This window comes from Cupressus sempervirens, chromosome 5, assembly GCF_028749045.1.
Source record: "Cupressus sempervirens isolate cs-2001-9-10 chromosome 5, ASM2874904v1, whole genome shotgun sequence".
Classification (NCBI taxonomy): domain Eukaryota; kingdom Viridiplantae; phylum Streptophyta; class Pinopsida; order Cupressales; family Cupressaceae; genus Cupressus; species Cupressus sempervirens.
The window spans coordinates 854,934,731-854,958,005 of NC_143122.1; the positions used below are offsets into that span (position 1 = coordinate 854,934,731).

The window sequence follows — 23,275 nt, forward strand, 5'->3', positions numbered from 1 at the left end:
AGTACCTCATTCATGAGCCGCATGAAGGTGCTTGGGGCATTCGTCAATCCAAAGGGCATGACTAACCACTCATAAAGACCTTCCTTGGTCTTGAAGGCTGTTTTCCACTCATCTCCTTCTCGAATCCGTATCTGATGATAGCCACTCTTCAGATCTATCTTTGTGAAGTACTGAGCTCCACTCAAGCAGTCCATAAGATCATCCATCCTTGGTAAAGGAAACCGGTACTTGATGGTTATCCTATTTATAGCTCGAGAATCTGTACACATCCTCCACTCTCCATCCTTCTTTGGTGCAAGTACTGCAGGTACGGCACATGGACTCAGGCTCTCTCGAATCAAGCCCTTCCTCAATAGCTCCTGAACCTGTCTATTTAGCTCCTCTGTTTCAGTAGGAGTCATCCTGTGAGCAGCCTTGTTAGGCAAACTAGCTCCTGGAATCAGATCTATTTGATGACTGATTTGCCTTACTGGTGGCAATCCATCTAGAACATTATCAGAGATAATATCTCCAAATTCTCCTAGTAAATCTGAAACTTCAAATGGTATTTCACTACTACCTTCTTTATCTTTCCTAGGAATCAAAGCATAGCACATACGCTGATGTTTCATGCCATCTAAAAACTTCCTTCCATCAACAAGACAAATCCTAGCACTGCTACATACCTTTTCACCTTCCTTTTTCATGGGCTTCAATTTGTGGCGAACTCCATCCTTTGTCAGAGAGTATGTGTTCGCATGTCCATCATGTATTGCATGTCTATCAAACTGCCATGGTCTACCCAACAATAGATGGCAAACATCCATCGAAATAACATCACAGAGAACTTCATCATGGTAACTCCCAATTTTGAATTTTACTAAACATTGTTCACTTACCAGGACCTTATGATCATCTTTTACCCAAGAAATCCGATAGGGCTGGGGATGTTTCTCCCTCTTGAGCTTCAGCTTAGAGACCATCTCTTCGGATACCAAGTTATCAGTGCTACCACCATCAATGATCACATCACAACATTTATCCTCACACTTGCATCTGGTACGGAACAAACTCCTCCGTTGTCCTGGTTCATTTTCACCACTTAGTAGGACTCTTTCATTTACTAAGGTCTCTCCTCTTTCTGCATCCTCTGAATGTGATGATTGTGCATCTTCATCCACATGAGCAACCCTAGCTTGGCCCTCAGCTCTCCTATCTGTCCTTCCTTGTCGTTGAGGGCATTCAAAGGCACGATGACCTTCTTCATTGCAATGGAAATAGGTACCACGGAAGCCTCCTCTTCCTTGCCCACGTCCTCTACCTCTTCCTCTTTGATTTCCAAAATCTTGATCACGGGAGCGGTTGAAACCCTCATTCCTCTGGTTCCTGCTAGTACCCTCATCTTCATTTTTCTTTTGAGTTTCATTGCGGCCTCCAGATGATCTACCGCTTCCCCTTCCTCCTTGACCTCGCCCTCTTTGTCTTCCTTCAAACCTTTTACTCAGCTTCTCTTCAACTCGTAGGGCAAACTGGTATGCTTCTTCAACGCTGGTCATTCTTACCAGACTTAATTCCTCCTGGATGCTAGGTCGTAACCCACTGATATAACGAGCAACCTTCTCCTTATTTGCTTCTGCATGCCCCGCTCTAATCAGGAGTCGGTAAAACTCCTCTGTATATTCTTGGACTGATCTTCCTGCTTGCTTTAACCCATGCATCTTCTTAAATAGATCAAGCTCGTAGTCCACAGGAATGAACTGCTTCTTCAATTTGTCCACCATGCGATCCCATCTTGTGATCTTCTCCTTTCCTCTTCTAAGTCTTTCCAGTTGAACCTCTTGCCACCAGATTTTGGCATGGCCTTTCAGTTTGGCCTTTGCAAACTTAACCCTATCTGGGTCCCTTATATCTTCATACTCAAAGTATTCGTCCAGTTCATTGATCCAATCGATCAACTCATCTGGTTTCAAATTTCTCGAAAATATACCCACTTCAATTGTAGGTCTTTTCCCAAACCTAGAAATGGCCCTAAAAAGCCTTTCCTCTACAGGATTCAGAACTTCCCCGTCAACTTCCATTACTTCCTCTTCATTGTCATCCTCACTATTATCATCTGCGGCAATATTTGCTCCTCTACAAAGCTCCTCTTGCAATGCTTGTACCTGTCTCTGGAGGGCTCTAACCTCCTCAGGATCAACAGCTCTGGCCCTTCCACCACGCTCTCTTCGTGGGGGCATCTTCTAACTCGAACCCACAACCACACAGTCCTGGTGCAAACTGCCTCACAGTCGGCGCTCTGTCTACACACTCAGGAAAACCCGCTCTGATACCACTTGATGGGGACACAACCCAACAACCAGAATAGACACAATAGAAAGGGGAAATTATATTAACTGAGAAAATAAGCTGGTACAAACAGTTCAGAGAAAATAAACTCAAAACATGCCCTGCGGGCTTACAATAGCATAAATCTGGAGAATATTTCTCCTTTTAGCACCTCCTCTCAAGCTCCAATCCGAACTGCCTTTTACAATGCCAGAAATCTCCTTAAATAGACCCCGAAGGGTTAAGGACTAGGAGTACATTCTAGAAAGTGCTAGTAGGCATCCACCGACAAAATAGAAGGTTCCGGAAGTTGCGTTAGAAGTCGGTGCTATTCTAGAAGAATCCAGAAACGGTAGCCGAACTTTCGGGAGGCATAACTTTTGAACCGTAACTCCGATTGACGAACCGTTTACATTTTCGAAAAGCTCTCGAAGCGCTCTATAGCCCTATGGACGAGCTTGGCTCGTCCCCCATTTTTCAACCCTTTTCGAGGTCATTTAATGCCCCAAACCTGACTTTGAAGCATTCTCAGGGGGTCTCCAAAACCCGAAAAACTGCAATAACTTTCAAACCGTGGGGCCTTTTGACCTGATTCTTTTTCTAGAATGCTCTAAATCTCGATTACATTCATCTGGCCAAGTCACACCTTCTAGGTCACCAAAATGATGGTCAAATTGCATGCTCCTATTTTTTCGGGATTTTTAAATGCATTGATAGTTGAACTATGAGAGTTGGAACCTTTATTTGAGCCAAATGGGTATCCAAAAATGCAAAGACATAAAATAGAAACTAAGTCTAAGTACATTTTTTTGGGTGACACAGGATTGCCCTTATACCTCTGGATGCTCCTGCATCACTTATGGGATTGGTTATCTAATAATTTACCCCAGGCTGACTAGGTTTTTGGAGGTGATTTTAATATGGTTGAACATCACTCAGATCGCAGTTGGTTCAACTGTGTAAAACTCAGCAATGATGAATTTGATAAATGGCTTTTTTGTCGCAACATTGTTGGGGTCATAGATCCAATTAGTAAAAAATACTCCAGTCATCATCAAAATTGGTTTACTTGGACTAACTGCAAGATTGGAGCTGAACGGAAACTTAGCAGATTAGATAGATTCTGCATCTCCCCAAACTTGCAACTCGTTGAAGGTCACATGGGTAACTTGGTTATTGTAGATTATTCTACCACACTTTCAGATCACTTTCCTATTGTTTCCATCATTACTAAGGGGAATTTGAAAGTGATTGAATCACAACTACCATTTAAACTTAACAGCTCCCATCTAAAGATTTCATCCTGTGTTGATGCTTTGGTTGGGCTGTGGAACTCTTTTCCCAAGCCGAAAGAAGGAGAGTCTTATAGAGTGTGGTGGCATTTAGCTATCTCTAAATGTGATGAGTTTCTGCGTGCATTTGACAGAAGATTAGCATGGCAGCGGAAAAGGAAAGAGAAATCTCTACAGGGCAAACTTGAACTACCACGAAAATTGTTGAATTCTGATCCAAGCAATGTAGTTATACAATCCTCCATAGCTTCCATTGAAACTCAACTTCGTAAGCTTGACTATTATAGAGGGCAAGGAGCCAAAATCAGAGCTAGATTACACTGGTTTAAAGAAGGCAATACAGGTTCTAAATACTTCTTTCAATATTTAAATTATAAGCATAAAAAGGAATTTATTGGGCCTATATTTGATGAGGACGGTCAAATGCATTCTCATCCAGCAGACATCCAAAAAGTATTTCAGAGTTTTTATGAAAAACTTTTCAGGGAAGAGAAACATATGCGGGATGTGCATTTGGTTTTAGAAGATATCCTTGAAGATGTTATCCCGAGGAAGGTGGACCCAGATTATGGTCATTATATTGATCGCAACCTTTCTATTGAGGACTTAGAACATGTTGTTTTTTCAATGGCTCGTAACAAGAGTCCTGGGATTGATGGATTATCAATTGAGTTCTATCAAACCTTATGGGAGCATATTAAGGATGACTTCTATTATGTGTACCTTGAAGCTATCAAAGAAGGATCCTTGGGTCCAGAGATTAATAGAGGCTTGATTAAGCTTTTGCCTAAAGGGAAAAATATAGACTTCATATCCGGTTGGCGCCCCATCACATTGTTGAACACATGTTACAAAATTATTGCAAAAGCTTTGGCATCTAGGATTAAACCAGTGACCCAAATGATAGTCTGACCTGAACAAACAGGGTTTCTTCGTGGTAGATTCATTTTGGATAATCTTATGTTAGCATGGGAGGCATGTGAATGGGCTCGTCAATCAGGACAAAATGCGTTGTTAGTTAAGTTGGACTTTGATAAAGCTTATGACAGAATGCGATGGGCCTTTATTATAAGGATGCTGCAGCTGTTGAGGTTTGGGCCCAATATTTGTAGGCATGTTAAGATGTTCTTTAGCGATGCTAATGCTCAGTTAAGGGTCAATAATTCATTGTCTGAGCCATTTCCTTTACAACGCTCTATAAGGCAAGGATGTCCATTGTCTCCGTTCTTATATGTTTTAGCTGCCGATGCTCTTGGATATCTTTTGCATAAATACAACCAAATGGGTCTTATTAAGGGCATATCTATTCCCAATAATTCAGTGGTAATCAATTCTCACTTTGCTGATGACAACCTGTTGTTTCTTCAGAACTCTGAGGCTGAAATTGAACATGTGATGGAGGTGTTGGACCTGTATTGTTCTGTGTCAGGCTCTCAACTTGCACAACACAAAACAGAGTTCTTGATGATTCAGTCTGGTCCTGTACCTCCTTGGATTCCTAATCAATGGAAGATTATTAAACATGGACAAATTACCCGTTATCTCGGTATTCCCTTTGGCTTGGGGGTCACTCTTCGTGACATGTGGAGTTGGTTCCTTACTAAATTGAAGAACAAACTTTTTAATTGGGGCAACAAATATCTTTCCTTAGCCGGGAAAATACAGGTGATTAATCGAATCTTTTTAGCTTCACACCTGTATTATTCTTCTTGCTCGATGTCATCTAACAAATGTTATGACGATCTTACTAAGCTTATCCGACAATTCTTGTGGGCTAAGTGGGATGGCAAGGCAGGCTTTAGGGCTGCCTCATGGCTTTACTGTATTCAACCTAAACAAAGAGGTGGATTGGGAATATTAGATCCTAAGACGCAAAGGGTTTGTTTATCTACCAAATGGATAGTTAGAGTTGTTTCAGGTGATGAACCATGGAAGATCCTGGTACGTAATAAAATTGCTCTTGCTGATATGAATAAGAGGTGGCATTCTGTGGGCTGGTTGGATAAAATTCTACTTGCTCCTTTTTTCCGTATCAGAGGTTCTCCGCCTTTGCAATCCATTTGGCAGGCCTGGCAGTGAGTCTGTAGTTGTTTGGAATGGAGAAAAAGCTCCTTACAACATGGTTTTAGCTTTGCTGGTTCCTCAATTTGGTGGAATAGGCTTGTTCAATATCATGGACAACCCTTAGCGTTATGTCTCCCTAAGCAAGCTCGATATCTTTTCAGCAAAGGTATTAAACATTTTAGTGATATTTGGGACTTTAATACTCTTGACTGGGCAGATTGGACAGATATCAAGGTCTGCTATGGTTTACTTAACAGGTTTGAAGGATTTGTAATTTTCATCAGGTCGTTAGTGCCCCAAGAGCTCCTAATAAAGATGTGTACTCCATTGCAATGTAACGCTCTCAAGGATTGGTGGTGGCTGGAGAAATTTTCGTTTTGCAGCTTCCCCTTAAAAAAAATATACCTTCAAATTCTCCTAGCCTTAAATTTGAACCCTCGACTTAACAATAAGTGGAACTGTAAGTTTTCAGAGAAGACATGGATCAACTTAAGTTCGCAAATTTGGAAATCCAAAGCGGAGGCAAATGCTCAAATTTTTTCGTGGAAAGTTTTACATCAGAAATTACCAGTTGGTGACAAATTAAGATTCTTGTCCGTGAAAGCCATTTCTGGCCCTTTTTGTCATCAACCTAAACATTTGAAACATATCTTTTGGAGCTGTCCTAGAGTAAGAAAGAAATGGAATGTTATATTTCAGCGTTTCCCTGCTATTTTTTATCATATTTTGAATTGGAAAGAGGCAATATTTGGGATTGGTTTTCATAAGAACATAGTTGCAAATTCTATGCGGCAATGCATTTTGTTACATATATGGAAAAGTAGATGTCGAGCACTTTTTACTAATCACTGTTTGCATCAGGAAATAGATATTCTAGTGTTTTACTCAGACATGTTGTTTGAACTAGTTTATCTATGTTCGCAGCTGAAGATTAAGCGCAAAGATGGAGCTCGATATCAGAGACAGCTGGATGAGATTAAATATCAGTTTTTGCAGCTACAGGAAAGTGAAATAAAATGTTCCAGGCAGCTACAGCAATTTCTTAGTTTCCAAGTTTAATTGTTCCTTAATGGGACAATTTGGCTGATTATTTGTCTCAATGAGTCGCTGTTCTAAGCTTTGTGGCTGGTTAAAGTTATGTTGGTTCAGCATGTTTTGTCCTACAGTTTCATAACTATAACTATTTATTGTAATTCTTTCAGCTTTCTTCAATAAATAAATTTTTAAAAAAATTGTATTTTTCAATTTTTAAAAAATATGCAAATTAATAAACCTTTTGCAAACATTAGTATATCAATAAATTTTTTAGATTATAGAACTAATATGAAACTTGGTGATTCCATTAGGAACTAATAATAGATATGAACAACTCTTAAAAAAAATACCATACAGAAGTCTCAGGATTGAAAAGAAATAATACTTTTCAAGCAGCGCAAAGGCCATGGAAATAAAAACTTCAAACAAATTATAAAACTCATCGGAAAGACTGCCTTCCGAACTTCAAATTGAAGGAACACGACTATTCAATCCGGCAAAAAGGCCATTGGAAATAAAGTTCTAACAAACGACAAAACTTTTTGAAAAACCTATATCCTCTGGGCTCTCAATTTCTATTTTTCCATGGATTTGAGCAAAGGCGAGCTTGATGCCCACTCCTCTACGTATTGCAGTTGAAACTCACTGTATTTTTTCCACCATGTCATGAAGCCGCTCTTGTCAAAGAACACCTCCATTGAAATACTTTTCTCCTCGATCATCTTCGACACATGAACTTCAAAATCTTTGAGGGTTTTCTTGAGATGGGCATTGATAGTTTTGCGCTGCTCCTGCTCTTGCTGAAGATTTGTCAAGTCTTTAGCAGCTTCTTCTACTCGAGCCCAAAAACAAGAATTCTCAGTTAAAGATGCAAACTTTGTGCGGGGCTTCTTTCCCGCTTTACCTCTTTCGATGCGAGTTCGGTTTTTATCATCCAGCCATTTTTCCAAAACCCTATGACGTAAGGGCCTGTTTTCAATTGAGAGATAGCGTCCCCTGTTGCTGTGCAGATGATAGTGGTCTGCAATGTCCAGAGGCTCCACAAGTCTTCTGTATGCTGTGCCAGCATTGATCCATTTGTTTTGGAATCGGAAGTCACTGGGCAATTCATGATTCTTCACCATATCAACAATTTTATCCCAGAAATCTTGTAGAAACAGCCTTTTCCGATTCGCGTCAAAATCTTTGAATTCGCCCAGGACTTTGAAAACATCGTAGGAACCACGGTTGTCGCCTTTATGGATTTTTTTAATGTACCATTCCAGCTCTGCCATTCTACCCTGGTTCTCGCTCAACTCTGAATTCAGGTCCTCAATTTCCATGTCATGCTTGTTTTTAACATCTGCCGCTTTTTTCAGGGCATCAAATGCCGATTTAGTCTGTTTAATGGTAAAGTCGTCAGTTTCAATTTCAAAATACAGTAATAAACCACATTGAGATAAAATTATTAAACAGAGCTTCCAAAGAAGCTACCGTATCTAGAAATCAAATCTTTTGAAGACTAGACTCTCAAAATTTCAAATTGGTTGAACACTGTATCACATTAATTTCTGGGGAAGATTGTGTGAGAGTTTTCATCAACGTTTCGGATCATACTGTATGATCCATCATCAGGATGCCACTGAGTCACTCTTTTTATCCCCTCTCTTAGATCTGCATTCCAGTTTTTGCTCTCAGTGACTCAGTGGCATCCTGATGATGGATCATACAGTATGATCCGAAACGTTGATGAAAAACTCTCACACAATCTTCCCCAGAAATTAATACAATATTCATGGATTGTGGAAATCTGTTTGCTTTCACTGTATCACAGTTCACAACCCCTATGCCTCAAATGGACTCAGCTTGGAAAACAGATACAAGACCACACTCCCAGAGTGTAAAATATATCCAATCAAAATTCAAAATCTCGGTGTTTTAATATCATGTTTCAATTAACATGAAATCAATCCCCCATCCTCCCCTCTTAGCTCCCCTCCCCTGGAATCCCTGGTCTACAGAAGATCCAATAACTTCCCAATTAGGGCATGCACCTGGAATTCGCCTTCTAATTTGACCCACTTCAGTGAATGCCTTTTTAAAGTTGTACAAGATTGAGACAGTGCAAGAACATACCTGGACTAGGTTAATCTCTGACGAAATGTGAGGGTCAGGCAACTCAAAAAGAATACTTCAATAAATGTAAAGTAAAATAAAATTTCTCTGTATTGTATATATGATTTGAAAACTAAGAGATGGGTGAGCGATTAATTTATAAAAGAACATAGAGAGATTACCAAAACCTGAAAGCCCATGGCTTCTAATTGCAATGCTATCCCCATCTCAAGGGAGGATTCTAATTGCAATGCCATTCCTGTCCCCATGGAGGGTTCTGAGAAGATGTTTGAAGTTCTTGTTGCGTGTCCAGTTTCAATAATATTTTTCAACTTATCACCATAACTTTTGTGCTCTGAAATCAATGCACCGGGAATATTATTTTGTTCTGCAATACCATATTCATTTGTGCTTTGTGAAGTTAGATTTAGCATCTCCAAGGCAGCTTGACTGTCTTCAACACAAGCTGCTCCGTAGCTTGAACAGAACATATAAATACCAAAAGGTTTATACGGGCTAGAATCTCCAAGGCACTTGAGATTCTCAAGGAGTTTCCTGCAAGCCTCAAGAGTAGAAGGATGGGATAAATGAACAGAATCATTACCCATTAAACTACCTCTCTGAGGAAAAATTGAAATCAAATGCAGTGCAATTGATTCAAATGGGGCAAGCAGCATGCAAGGAACAACATCATGCTTTGAAACCAAGTGACAAAATCTTGCAGACCAATCTTGGTAACCAATTGATTCTCTAAGAGCGGCATTTCCCACCAAAGGAGAGCCAAATGTAATGCATAAAGGATAGATGTTTCGCAGCCTCCTATCCAGAAAGCAGATTGTAGCCAGGGTTGCAACTGCACCTCCTATAGACTGACCCACAAATATAATGGGTTGTTCCTTTTTCTGTTTTGACAAATTCTCCATCTGATGAAACAAACAAATTAAACAGCTTATATTTGAATCTTAGAACTTTGAAAGTCTACTCAGTGAAATAAAGGTTGATTCTTAACAAGCAGGAATTTTTGACCGGTAAATTTTAAATAACTTGTTATGTTTTGAAAACTCAACATTTGTAAAGATTAAATTTAGTATAATAGATATTGAGAACTAACAGGGAAAGGTAACTGCATAAATTAACATAGATGGCCATAAGACTACAGAGAATATTGTGTAGTTCAGTGTACTTTTCCAATGTTCTGTTTACTATTCAGTTAGAAGATAAGTCATCTTGAATTGAGAATGGATCAGTTATAGAGAGGTCAGTAGCTTAGTAGCAGAGCATCTAAAACAGCAAATAGGTCATCCTATGTTTAAAAGGGTATCAAAATTCAAAGCACCAGATTCAGATCAAGATAAGAACCCTGAGCACCTATAATGTGAATCAAAGGGGAGTGTTGGAAGATAAGCTACAGCTGAATCAAACATGAGTCAGTTATTGTCCTATAGAAGGATTGGTACTTCAGTAATAGGGCATTTCGAGTAGAAAATGGAACGATATATGTTCAACTCTTAGTTCATTTATAAAGAAAAATTGTCTTTGCTATTTACTATTCTAGTTTTCAAAATTCTATATTTTGTAAAAATATTTAAGTTATATTAAAACCATCTCCAAATATTCCATCTTCATTTTTTTTCCAAATCAGTCATACCAATACTAATACAATCTCCCACACCTGAAAATACCTGTATTTCCTGATGAACTTACCAAAGTTCAGATCAGCAGATTCAGGTCAAGTTAGGAGCCCTGACCACCATATCAGTGAATATAGATAAAAATGAAGTTTGAGGAGATGAGTCATTCTGCAGCAGGAGCACCTAACCAAGTAACAAGGACCAAAGTGGATACAAGGAATGAGGAAGACCATGGAGGAGCCCCTAGATTGAACTATGACATTTTAAAGCCAATAATGGCTATTATGGATGATAAATTCAATGTAATGATTTGAAGTCCTAAAGGTCCTGATAAAGACCTTAGAACCCAATAATTGTAATTAGGGCCAGTAGTGCCTAAAGGGGCTAAGAGTAGGTTAGTAAGGTCCTAGATGAGTTAAGTCAATGCTAAGAGAAATAAGATCCAAAGTTTGATAGGTTAGAATACATAGAAAGCAATGAAAAGAGAGTTTAAAATTCAAATATTTGTATCCTAGCGGCTAGTGCCAATTAGGAGGCAAACTAAGTTCAAGGGTCTAAATGGACTTATAACCATTTGAAACTAACTTGGACCAGTTAAATCAGTTGAGATGCATCCTATATAGCCTGGTCAAGGCATGGGGAGGCAGAGTAGTATGGTGGCAATATCATTTTTATGGACTGTTATTGAATAAACAACTATTTTTGCGATTTCATTTGTATATATGCATGATTGAATAAGTATATTGATTGAAATTGACATTTAGATGGTTTGGACATAAGGATCAGACACCTTTTAAGCCCTGTAAATGATCTGAGGTAACATTGGCATTGTTTTCTTAAACTGTTGCTGACAGAGCTTAACTGATTTGCATTTCATTGACAGTTTTGAGTTCTTTTAAGGTGCAATGATCATTCCATGAATGTAGGTACCTGTTTCTCATGGAATGATCATGATATAACATGCATAATATGTGGCTAACCCAGAATTTCTGAGAAACTCTTGAAACTTTAGTGATCACCACGAGTGTTTGGTAGAAGGAACACCAAATTAAAAGGTAGGTTATTGCAGTGGGCAATCTGCCTTAACAAAGCCATCTTTTTGTAGGTGAATCCATTAGTATATGTTGGAGGGATGGTGAAATCACTCTTTTTTGGTTGAGATTGGGTCTGGAAGGCGTACATTGAGCAGGCCCTAGTTTTTAAGGGTTTGTTTAGGGAAATTTGGGCCTTTTGTATGTGGGAAGCCAGAAGAGTCGAATTGATTCCATTTTATTCTAATCGGGATCATATTACAACTCTGTCGAAAGAGCCAAAGTCAGGGGATAAGTCTTTCATAGGGTTGCTTTGTAAAAGTGGGGTAATTCATGCCTAAAAACAGTGACAGTAGGTCAGTATGACAAAATGGTCCACAAAAACATATGTTGAACAGTTGGTATGTTAAAGTATGTCCAATGGGTACTCAAATATGTAATGTGTTCTGAGAGTCGTTTCGGAAAGTTCTGAGAAAGGTGGGAAAAACAGTCACTGGAGGCCTAAATTTTTACAAGGTCTATAGGACAACATTAGACACTTGAAACTTTGGAAGATTCCATTGGTTAGATTGGATTAGTAGAAGCCCTTAAAGCATTTGTGGGTCATTGGGAAGGTTGGGTGCATGGTTTGGGCCATTGGAGCCATTGGCGGCATTAAGGCACATTGTACAACAATACAACATTTTCTGCATTTGACAAGTTTGTCAAAGAAGATTGGAAAGCCCTAGATTGCTCTGCATCACATTCCTGAATAAAAAATGGACCAGTCACAAAAATAACTGATAATTTAGTTGTAGAACACCCTGATAAGAAATGACAGGTCTTTTCCTAGTTAATCCATGAAATTTTATCAATATCTAGACTCAACAACGTACACCTAGTGTTTTATTGGTAGATCGTTTGATTGGGCAGATTTCAAGCCTTGATCATATGTAATTTAAACTTGTACACCGAGATGTAATTTAAATCTTGAACGGTTGACTACAGAAACCTCCCGCTCAAGGTCAATATTTCTAGCGAATTGTCTACTTACAGATTAGTTCAAAAGAACTTTCAGGTTAAGGGTTAATCTAAACATAATTTAGCACACATCTTTAGATCATTTGACAACATAATCTGGGATTTTTAAGTAAGAGGATACAATAAATAATATCATAGCTAAGCAGAGCAAGTTATAAATGAGGAAAACATTTTAAGGATAAGAGGGTTTAATACTTTAAGGTACAATATTTGAAATGAGATATTTGAATTAATGATGCTTTAGTTCAAAGAGATCAATAGTTTACTGGTAGAGCATTTCAGTAGCAAACGAAAGATCTAAAATTTAATTATTAGTTTGTTTAAGAAATATTCAACATTACTTCAAGGCCACGTCAGATTAGGAACCTTGGGCATTCCATACAGTGACTTATTATGAGAAATAGACCACTTATTCTAAAAATGGGCTAATCTTAAGAGGGTTAATAACACAGAGAGAAAAATTCAATGAGAAATGAAAGATCTTAGACCAAGTTCTGACCGATCTATGAAAAATTCAATACAGAAGGCATATACTTAACACAGAAGGATAAAAATTCATTAAACACAAAAGAGAGCTACAAAGGAAGACAGACCAAAGTTCAACAAAGAAAAAACAGTTGCATGTTCCTATCTTACACAACTAATCGCCCTAACATATAAGATATATCCTAAGACAAATATCTCTTGTCCGATATACTCCAACCCTGCATTATTCTGGTGTTCATTTGACCAAGCAATCCACTACTCTATTTCAATCCCTAAGAATTTATTTTAAAAATAAATAAATTAAAAGATCTATTCAAACTTAGAATCTATCCAATAACTAAACTAAATGCCAATTATCATTATCCAAAACATCAGCACTGATAAATTTTTGCATTGGATAGAAAAAAGAGCATGTGATTACGAGATCTAGATTTAGAATGTAATAAAGAGAAATGAATTTTCATACCTGGTTTTCCAAGTCTGAATTTTGTAGAATATGGAGAAATATGTTGAGAATTCCTTTGTGAACAAGGGCCGGTTGATCATCATCACCCCTGAGACGGTCAGAGAATTTGTCATTCTGATTCTTGATATCACATTCTCCATATGGGCTATCCAGGACACTGATATCTCCTGTATAAAATGATGGGAATGCCACAAATTCTACCCCATTATACTCATTCCGACTAAAATAAGTATTGGCATCATTCATAGAAACAATACTTGTCTCCTCCAAAGCTCGTTCAAGGATTTCACAAGAACAAAGAAAATTTGCCTGTTCTTGACCAGCAGAGAACCTGTAGCAAACATTCTACCAATGAACACCAACTGGGTACTTCAACAATAACTTCTTTCCTACGAATTCCCAAAGGAAAGTTGACATTCTCAGGGAATCAATACTTTTTCTGCTTAAACCCAATTAGATTGCTCAGAAAGAAATTTTAGATTTGTTTAGTTCATCTGAACATTCAACCAAAAATTGCATCATGATAGTATTTGGCATGCGTTAGAAGATAAATCCTTTAATAGGTACACTGATCCCATTCTAACCAACAGAAGCAAATTACAAAAAACTATGCTAAAATTGCAACGGAAAATGAAGAAAGACAAACTCATACTTACTGTGGACCAGTAGGCTGCAAGTATTCATCCATGTCTTTTTGTTTGGAATGGAAGGAAATGTTTATATTCTAAGATATCAAACAAGATATGAGCCAGTCTGTTTTTGGATGATTTTTAGTCTCTATGAGACTATGCTATGCTCTCAATATATCAAAAATACAAAATCTCTTCCAAATTTTGCTTTGATCGTTTCAAACTCTCACGGGGACTTTATAAGAGAAAAGGGTTTGAAATGTAGTGAGTGTAAACAAGGAACAAAGAAAAGTACAAAAGAATTGGAAAAGAGGGGTTTAGGAAGAAACAGGATCTAAGGATAAATAGGGAGCAAAGAAAAGTCTGCATAAGAGAGCTTTCCGCGCAACAAGGGAAAAGGAGAGAAGGTGTGGACGTCGTACGCATTGTCAGCCATAACGCGGTGCACAACTTATATCCGCTTAAAATATATATGTACTAGCAGTAGACTTAAAATATATATGTACTAGCAGTACATATAAATATATTAAAAGACCTACATCTAGTTTCCTTGTATTATCCGCTTAAAATATATATATGTACTAGCAACCCAATATTAAAAGACCTACATCAAAAATATAAATTGCTAAGCTCACCACGTGATGCATAAAATAGATTTACAATATAAAAACAATAATCATTATTAATTGAATGCTCGAGATGTCTCTACAAACTATGCACTTTGTCAAGGACTAGAAACTTTAGCCATGCAATCTATTTTAAAATATTCATAAATGTAATCAATGAGATCACCAAAAATTTAAATGAAGATAGTTAGAAATGCTCTCATTTAATAGATATCAACAAATTGTCCTCTAAATATTAAACAATAAAATTAATACTATGTATTTTTAAATTTATATTAAAAATAAAATCCAAACAATCATGTAATGATCACCACATTGCCAATTCTTCCTCCTAAATTGAAAATGATTAAAGCAAGCAAAGTATAAACCCAAAGTATGAATACTCAAAAAAAAAAAAGTTTTCAAGAAAATCCTCTTCACCCAATAATAGTTGTAAGTATAAGTGTAAAAAGGCACTAACAAATTGTATTATCTTTAACATAAATAGTGTTTAAAAGACTTTGTGTATAAAGATATTAAGACAATTAATTTGGACTCACTTCATTATCATCTAGGAAGATGTATCTAGAAAAGGTATATATAGAACATCACATTCTCAAAGCCTACACATGAATTGTTCAAGTTTGAGAAAGTAGATTTTCATCTTGTTAATCAACGATTGTGTCGTGACCCTTCTTAGAATTGAACCCAATGATTATAAATGGTTGAAAATATTAAACCTTAAGTAAATATTGTCATGTCCCCTTTTCAAATAATTAAAAAAATAATAATCTTTGCTAAGACAGGCAGGCCCAAGAAAGTGAAGTTTCGGAAAAAGGGAGTTAATCTTTGGAAACCGTTGGACTAATAAATGATAATTATTATTAAAATATGTTTCATTAACCTCTCTTGGACGTGAGTTACAGTTATGCCCTTTTTAAAGAGGTTTGGAGGCATTTTGGGGGAGGATTCCAGACTTGATTTTCACTCATTCTTTGTTATTCTTCAGAGGCTGCCAAACCTGTGGAGAAGGAGACCCAAGAACGGGAGTTTGCAAGTTTCCAGGGAGACCCAAGAACGGGAGTTTGCAAGTTTTCAGGAAGGCTAAGGACAGGAGTTTGAAGCCATTCCATGTGCATGCTCATACAGAGTTTGCCTTTGTGCTGAACAGTGTAGATTTGTGGGTTTTTTTGGTGTGTTTTTTGCATGAGTTTGGTGTTTTCAGTTGAGCATTTCATATCAGTTTTGGTTGCTGTTGTATTTCAGACTTTAAGCTGTTAAAATAGAGCTGAATATATGTATTGGGACGTGATTAAACTTTTGAGATAGTTTATTAGTGTTTTTGTGGTGTTTTCGGGCATTTTGTGTTAATTTCGGGAGCCCGATGAGCATAGTTTTTGTCTTACATTTGTGAGCTGTTGTGTAAAGGCTATATAGATCTGGAAACGTCATTTTGTAGGCTGTTATGCTGCTGAACTTTCTGTAAAAATTTCCACTTTCAGATTTATTAATAACAGGTGAAGCTGTGAAGCTTTTTGGCACTATTTTCGGCATACCCGATTTGGGGTTTCTTGAGAAATTGGGTGGATCTTTGTGATAGCAGTTGTTTGATCTTAAAGATCTGATTAAAGGTTGGAAATATCATACAAAATCAGAAAAGGGGACATTTCAGTGGTATCAGAGCCATGATCTTGCCAGCCTGAGGGTTTGTAGAAGTTGCAGAAGTTTGCATTTCAGTTTTGACAACTACCCAGATCTTGCATGTCAGTTTTGTCAACTACCCAGATCTTGCATGTCATAATTTGGTGGTTGCATGTTGCTTCTAATCAGTTGCATGTCAAAATCTATGGTTGCATGCTACTTCTAATCATTTGCATGTTAGTTCTTGGTGAATTTGGTGGTTGTAGAAGTTTGCATGTCAGTTTTGACAACTACCCAGATCTTGCATGTCAGTTTTGACAACTACCCAGATCTTGCATGTCAGTTTTGTCAACTACCCAGATCTTGCATGTCATAATTTGGTGGTTGCATGTTGCTTCTAATCAGTTGCATGTCAAAATCTATGGTTGCATGCTACTTCTAATCATTTGCATGTTAGTTCTTGGTGAATTTGGTGGTTGTAGAAGTTTGCATGTCAGTTTTGACAACTACCCAGATCTTGCATGTCAGTTTTGACAACTACCCAGATCTTGCATGTCATAATTTGGTGGTTGCATGTTGCTTCTAATCAGTTGCCTGTCCAAATCTATGGTTGCATGCTACTTCTAATCATTTACATGTTAGTTCTTGGTGTTTGAAGAAGTTATATCCTATTGGGGTTACACTCTACTTTATCCAGAATGGACAGGTATAGTACAGAGTCTCAGAGGACACGATCTTGGACAATTGATAACCAGAGTCAAAATAGTAGAAAGGATGGTTATTTAGACATTCGAGATAAACTTATGAAAATAAGCCATGACATGTCTGAACAGTTGGTTGAGCACCACCGTATAATGAATGACATGTTATCTGACCCAGCTAAGGTGGATAAGTTGACTGGATTTCTATTTGGCATATTTTCTCACAGGACAGATGACACAATTCCCAAGAAGTTGCATGAGGAGTTTGAGAAACTAGCCGATAGCCAGGTAGAGGTCTCAGATTCTACTTTGCCACAGGAGGTGGTGGGAAAGGATATTACACAGATTGATAGTAACAGTCAACTTGATACTCAAATTGAGACAATTGTTTACAGGTTGTCAAAGGGTGATGCCACAGGTATTCAGGATGGTATAGTTACAACAAGCAGTGACTACAGTGTAGTGGGTTCAGATGATGATTATGAGGATATTGTTGTGCAGGATGGTGAGATACCTGGTAGAGATGAGCAGACATTGAGCATTCATGACTTTGCTGAGAAAGAGTACCAGGCGCAGTTAGATGCTTCATCACATGAGGTTGAGGCAGGTAGTACTTCACATGATTTATCCCGCCAGCTGAAGGTGAGTGAAGATAGTATTGTGACTTCATTACCTCATCATGACAGGTATGTGGAGTTAGTTGGTATTGGTCATATTACTCAGTTGAGGAGTTTGCTTGAGTTACCAGTTGATTCTAGTTTACAAATATGGACTCGAGATTGTTATATTGGTGTTTGGGATTCAGTTGACTGGAGATCTTTAACACTTTTTGGTAGCAGTGTTTGTTTGGGTGCTATCATGGATTTGATTAGCAGATTACACGGTGTTGTCTTTTCTTGTGCCAGTATCTTGTCTGATGTTGGTATTAGTTTTTATACACCGGTGTTGGGCTTTGTTCATATATCTAGTCGACCATACTTACTGGAATGTGTTGATGATCTTTCATATTTGGCAGTGTGTACAGATGAGTCCTAGGATCATATTGGCATTGATGACATCTAGGAGGATGTAGCGGGAAATTTTGAAGACTTAGTTTCTTTGGGTACAGAGGAGTTGGACAGCAGTGCTACAGTTTTTGATACTCTGTATGTTGATATGAGCTTTAGAGTTGATTCACAGGACATGGATGGTAATACTCTAGAGACTAGTAACTTTGAGGATACTCCTTTAGACAGTGCATCAAAGGAGGTTTGTAGGAGACAGTCAAGCCAATGCCATCATGTGTCTAATCAGTTGAGAGTTAGTGATCGAGACATCGCTATCACTTGCCAACATTTTGATGCTGCTCGTCAGTTATTAGCAGTTTATGGATGGGGTTCTCCTACTAGTGATGAGCAGGAAGGAAGTTATCTTTCCTTGACAGAGATCCACTCTTTATGGGAGGCTATTCGGATTTTGAGACAGAATTATATGCAGTTGGTAGCTGACAGAGATTATCTTATGGAGTGGAGTAGTACAGCATATGATGCATTGTTGGCCAAGGAAGATGAGGTGAGTGAGCTTACTGAGCAGCTTGAGGTGACTTCTGAGATTCTTGAGAGTACACAGTTGGCTTTCAAGGAGTCACAGTTTCATTTGGCTAAGGTGACCATGGAGTTAGAGCGACTACAGTCTTTATCTGATTCTATACAGTCACAAGCTATGGTGTTTGGTGATTCGAGGATGTCCATGGCTGAGATTGTCAGAGACAGTGGAGATGGGGATGCATCCATCCTTGATACTAACATTGGCATATCAGGTTCATTCCCACTAGAGTCAGGTTTAGTTGAGTTGGGTATTGTAGCAGATTATTGTATGCCTGACAGGGTGGTGGCCTCTAGTACTGAAGGCACAAAGACTAGAGATGTATCAAAGGTCATGTGTGATGTTGGTGAGTCGACAGTTGGCATGGTTCCTGCTAGTAATACTACTCCCTTGGTGATATCTTTGGAGGTAGTAGTCAGTTCCAACATGGTTGATGATCAATTGCAATTAGTCTCATCTAGATTACAGTCTGAGCCACTGACTGAGATTGGCGCATTCTATCGGCATTACACTGTGAGGTACACTCATCAATTTACCTTTGATGACCATGTTGATGAGATTATGATACAGAGATGTACTTTGGTTCCTAGTGCTTATCATCAGTTATGGAATAGTTTGATGCCTCGAGATGAGAGTTGTGATGGGCACGACATGGCGACAGGTTCTGTAGTTGATAGCTTGATAATACATGACTTAGAGCAGGAGTTTTGGAGTGATGCTTCAGCAAGTGTTGTTATTGATTCTACTCCTTTGGCTATGACATCTCCTGACTTAGCTAGTGATCAGTCACAGTGGGTTGTATCACTTGTTCATGGAAAATTTGGTTCGGGTTCCATTTTTTGTTGTTTATCTTGTGATGGCTTTTCATCATCAGGGGTGCATGGGAGTTATGGTTATGAGACAGTGGCCAATGATCTACAGAGTTGTGTTGACTGCAGGAGTTGTACAGTGTGTGGATTCTCCATACTTGGTATAGTTTCATTTGAGAGCATTCACCATTGTTGCAGAGTTGGATTGTACATTCCATATAGGCCAGTGGAATGCATTGATGGTATTTACTATGCTGGTAGTCCACTTTACTTGGGTTTTGATATTCTAAGAGTTTGTGTCTCATGGGTTTTTGACTGTGGTAATGGTGATTTTGGAGTTTGGTTGAGCTATAATTGCCAGTTTGCTTATGGATTCCTCTTGGTCATATTGCAGAGGATCTTGCAGGAGTCTGTGTTAATTGGTAGTAGTATAGTTCATGACTACATTTGGGATCCAGGAGGATTGATTGGTTTATTGTTCAGCCATTGCTTGAGGACAAGCAATGTTTGGGAGGGGAGGACTTGTCATGTCCCCTTTTCAAATAATTAAAAAAATAATAATCTTTGCTAAGACAGGCAGACCCAAGAAAGTGAAGTTTCGGAAAAAGGGAGTTAATCTTTGGAAACCGTTGGACTAATAAATGATAATTATTATTAAAATATGTTTCATTAACCTCTCTTGGACGTGAGTTACAGTTATGCCCTTTTTAAAGAGGTTTGGAGGCATTTTGGGGGGGGATTCCAGACTTGATTTTCGCTCATTCTTTGTTATTCTTCAGAGGCTGCCAAACCTGTGGAGAAGGAGACCCAAGAACGGGAGTTTGCAGGTTTCCAGGAAGGCTAAGGACGGGAGTTTGAAGCCATTCCATGTGCATGCTCATACAGAGTTTGCCTTTGTGCTGAACAGTGTAGATTTGTGGGTTTTTTTGGTGTGTTTTTTGCATGAGTTTGGTGTTTTCAGTTGAGCATTTCATATCAGTTTTGGTTGTTGTTGTATTTCAAACTTTAAGCTGTTAAAATAGAGCTGAATATATGTATTGGGACATGATTAAACTTCTGAGATAGTTTATTAGTGTTTTTGTGGTGTTTTCGGGCATTTTGTGTTAATTTTGGGAGCCCGATGAGCATAGTTTTTGTCCTACATTTGTGAGCTGTTGTGTAAAGGCTATATAGATCTGGAAACGTCATTTTGTAGGCTGTTATGCTGCTGAACTTTCTGTAAAAATTTCCACTTTCAGATTTATTAATAACAGGTGAAGCTGTGAAGCTTTTTGGCACTATTTTCGGCATACCCGATTTGGGGTTTCTTGAGAAATTGGGTGGATCTTTGTGATAGCAGTTGTTTGATCTTAAAGATCTGATTAAAGGTTGGAAATATCATACAAAATCAGAAAAGGGGACATTTCAAATATACAATAATAATATAATACAATTGATTAATAATCATACATTATTATCTTGTGTGTGTGTGTGTGTGTGTGTGTGTGGAGAGAGAGAGAGAAAGAGAGAGAGAGAGAGAGAGATAGAGAGAGAGAGAGAGAAATCTTAATGGGAAACAAGATATTGAGAGGGAGGGGTGAATCAAGATCTATGATACTATTCATTGATAAAACAATTCACACCTAATCCATCTCATATCTTAGATCTTATACCATATAAACATAAACATGTAATACTAAAGTGAATTCGATCTAAGCATGATATCCATAAAAATCATCAACAATAACACAATGATTTTGGTTAACCATAAATACTTCAATATGAAGGTAAAACTATAGTGGGGATGAAACCCACAAATCTTCATTGTTGCAACAATAAAGTTAACCCGTTAGGGTTACAATTTTGATCATATCAAATGATCTACCCTGTGAGAGGTTTGCCCTTGTAAGAGTGTTTAAGACTGTTAGGTTTTACCCTGTTAAAGGATTTTACACTTACAATAAAGTAAAGAATTTGTCAAGAGATTTGAAATGGGTCTATTAGAACCACTTTGTTAAGAGATTTGCCTTGACTCAATCTGTTGAAACTGATTCAGTACTTGATCCTTTGGTTTCTCTGAAAGCTTATTATGGATCTCCTCTCTTCAAAATCTCAATCTGACCTACTTATCTAACATCTCTATTGTGTCCTTCATTGCTCTAGTTGCCCTCTTTGAACTCCTTTCGAACTTAGCATCCCTTCGCTTTATACTTAACTTGTTCACTCCTTCAAATCTCTTCCATTCTCTCGTATAGACTAATCATTATGATCGTCCTAAGGTAGGAACCCTTCTTAAATAAATAATCATAGAAAGTTCTAGATTAGGATCAATGATCCATATTTCATCCCTTTTTTGTTTTTCATTCTAATTTTCTAAGTGGTTAATCTACTTGTCTAGGGATTAATGTCATCTGACAAAACATGTAATCTCTTCCTTAATTGTCTCTACAATCTTTAATTGTTGTGTAGAAATCGGCTACAAAGATTTACATAAGTATTTGTGCAATTACAAACTTATATGGCAATACAAGTTTACTCGACACTTGAATGTTATGACCCTTGATCATAACTAACATTCATGTTGTTACTTAGCTTCTACTCACTCAACATATTTTGTGTTACTTCTACTTGCTCGGTCTCAACTATGTTACTTAGCTTATATGCTTGCTCTGTCTCAACTGGGGTGCTCAAAAACCTTTCACTTGCTCAACACGTGATGACAAATATGCATGTCCTTCGTGGCTCAACCTTTTTTGGATTAATTGGTTGTAGTGATGACCATCCAATGCTGCCTTGGAAATGACTAATTTGTAGACACTAACAGGAAACTTAGGCTTAGAGATCGAAAATCTCCCCCTTTACATTAGTGGCAAAAAAACTTTGTCATGACTTAGAATTCCATGAAAAAATAATACTCCCCCTGAGATAGTAACTCGGTCCTCAAAAAACAACTTAATATCTTCTATACAATATATATACATGTCTATAATCTCTGATGTTGTTCCATCTGATAATGTTGTCTCTGATTTCTATCATCTTTTATATTTCCCATTTCTCTTATGTGTCATGTAGATATTTCCCCCTTGCTTTTGTCACTAATGGCTTGGGGTTTGCTAGGGTGATTTTGTACTTATCAAAAAAAGTTTGATGAGTAGCAAAAATGTCTTCAAGTCCTCCTTTATTCTATCTATCTCATGTGGATTCCCTGACTTGAATATGTATCTCTAGTTTGGTACCTAGATCAATTAAGCTCTCTATTGGTTGTTTTTTAGGCTACTAGGTATCTTAAACCCAATACCAAAATACATAAGATGAAAAAAAACCAAAGGATCAGCCAAATCCTATATTTAGTGTGATTAGTCTTAGCTTCTAGACCAACTTCAACATAGTATAAGAATACTCCCTTCACTTTAGGCTATGCAGGGCTAAGGTGGGCAAACCTTAGGGATTTATTTGACAAATTTTATGATACTCTTCTCTTCAAAATTATCCCCTATAGTAGAAAATGGTCATAATCTTCTTCTTAAATTTGTAATAAACTTCTCAATTACAATGGCTATTTATAATCAATAGGAAAGCAATTACAAATAAGGGTTGACTAGCAACTTTAGTTCTTCATTACATAAAATGGAAAATTGATTATGGTTGATGTATATATCTTGCAATTATATAAACCATCAACTTGCAATAGAAATTAAGTGATTAGTGCCTTATACATTGTTATATAAAGTCAATACTAGCAGTCTTGGACCTATTTAACTAACTTGCAATTAAATTTGTCAACAGTAAACTTTGAACTTCATTCTTGTCATATCCCTCTCATATACCGAAAACTCCACCTCTTACTAAAAGAAATTATTTAATTCTTTGAACTAAATGCAATCAACATGAGATATACAATCTA

At 37.6% G+C, this 23,275-nt stretch overlaps 1 protein-coding gene across 2 annotated transcripts; it reads right to left on the reverse strand.

Annotated features, from left to right (window-relative positions):
- Positions 1-7,125: 7,125 nt before the first annotated feature.
- Positions 7,126-14,478, reverse strand: LOC149558601 (lipase-like PAD4). 2 transcript variants are annotated; one of them, XM_089832762.1, is made up of 4 exons: positions 14,080-14,478; positions 13,424-13,754; positions 8,972-9,712; positions 7,126-8,074 (listed from the first exon to the last, which is right to left on the reverse strand). In XM_089832762.1, the coding sequence occupies exons 1-4, from the start codon at positions 14,109-14,111 to the stop codon at positions 7,271-7,273; spliced, it is 1,908 nt and encodes a 635-aa protein (XP_089688888.1). In that variant the 5' UTR covers positions 14,112-14,478; the 3' UTR covers positions 7,126-7,270. The 2 variants fall into 2 exon arrangements, with proteins under 2 accessions (XP_089688888.1, XP_089688889.1); XM_089832763.1 differs by having other exon boundaries at positions 8,978-9,712; positions 14,080-14,263.
- Positions 14,479-23,275: the final 8,797 nt, after the last annotated feature.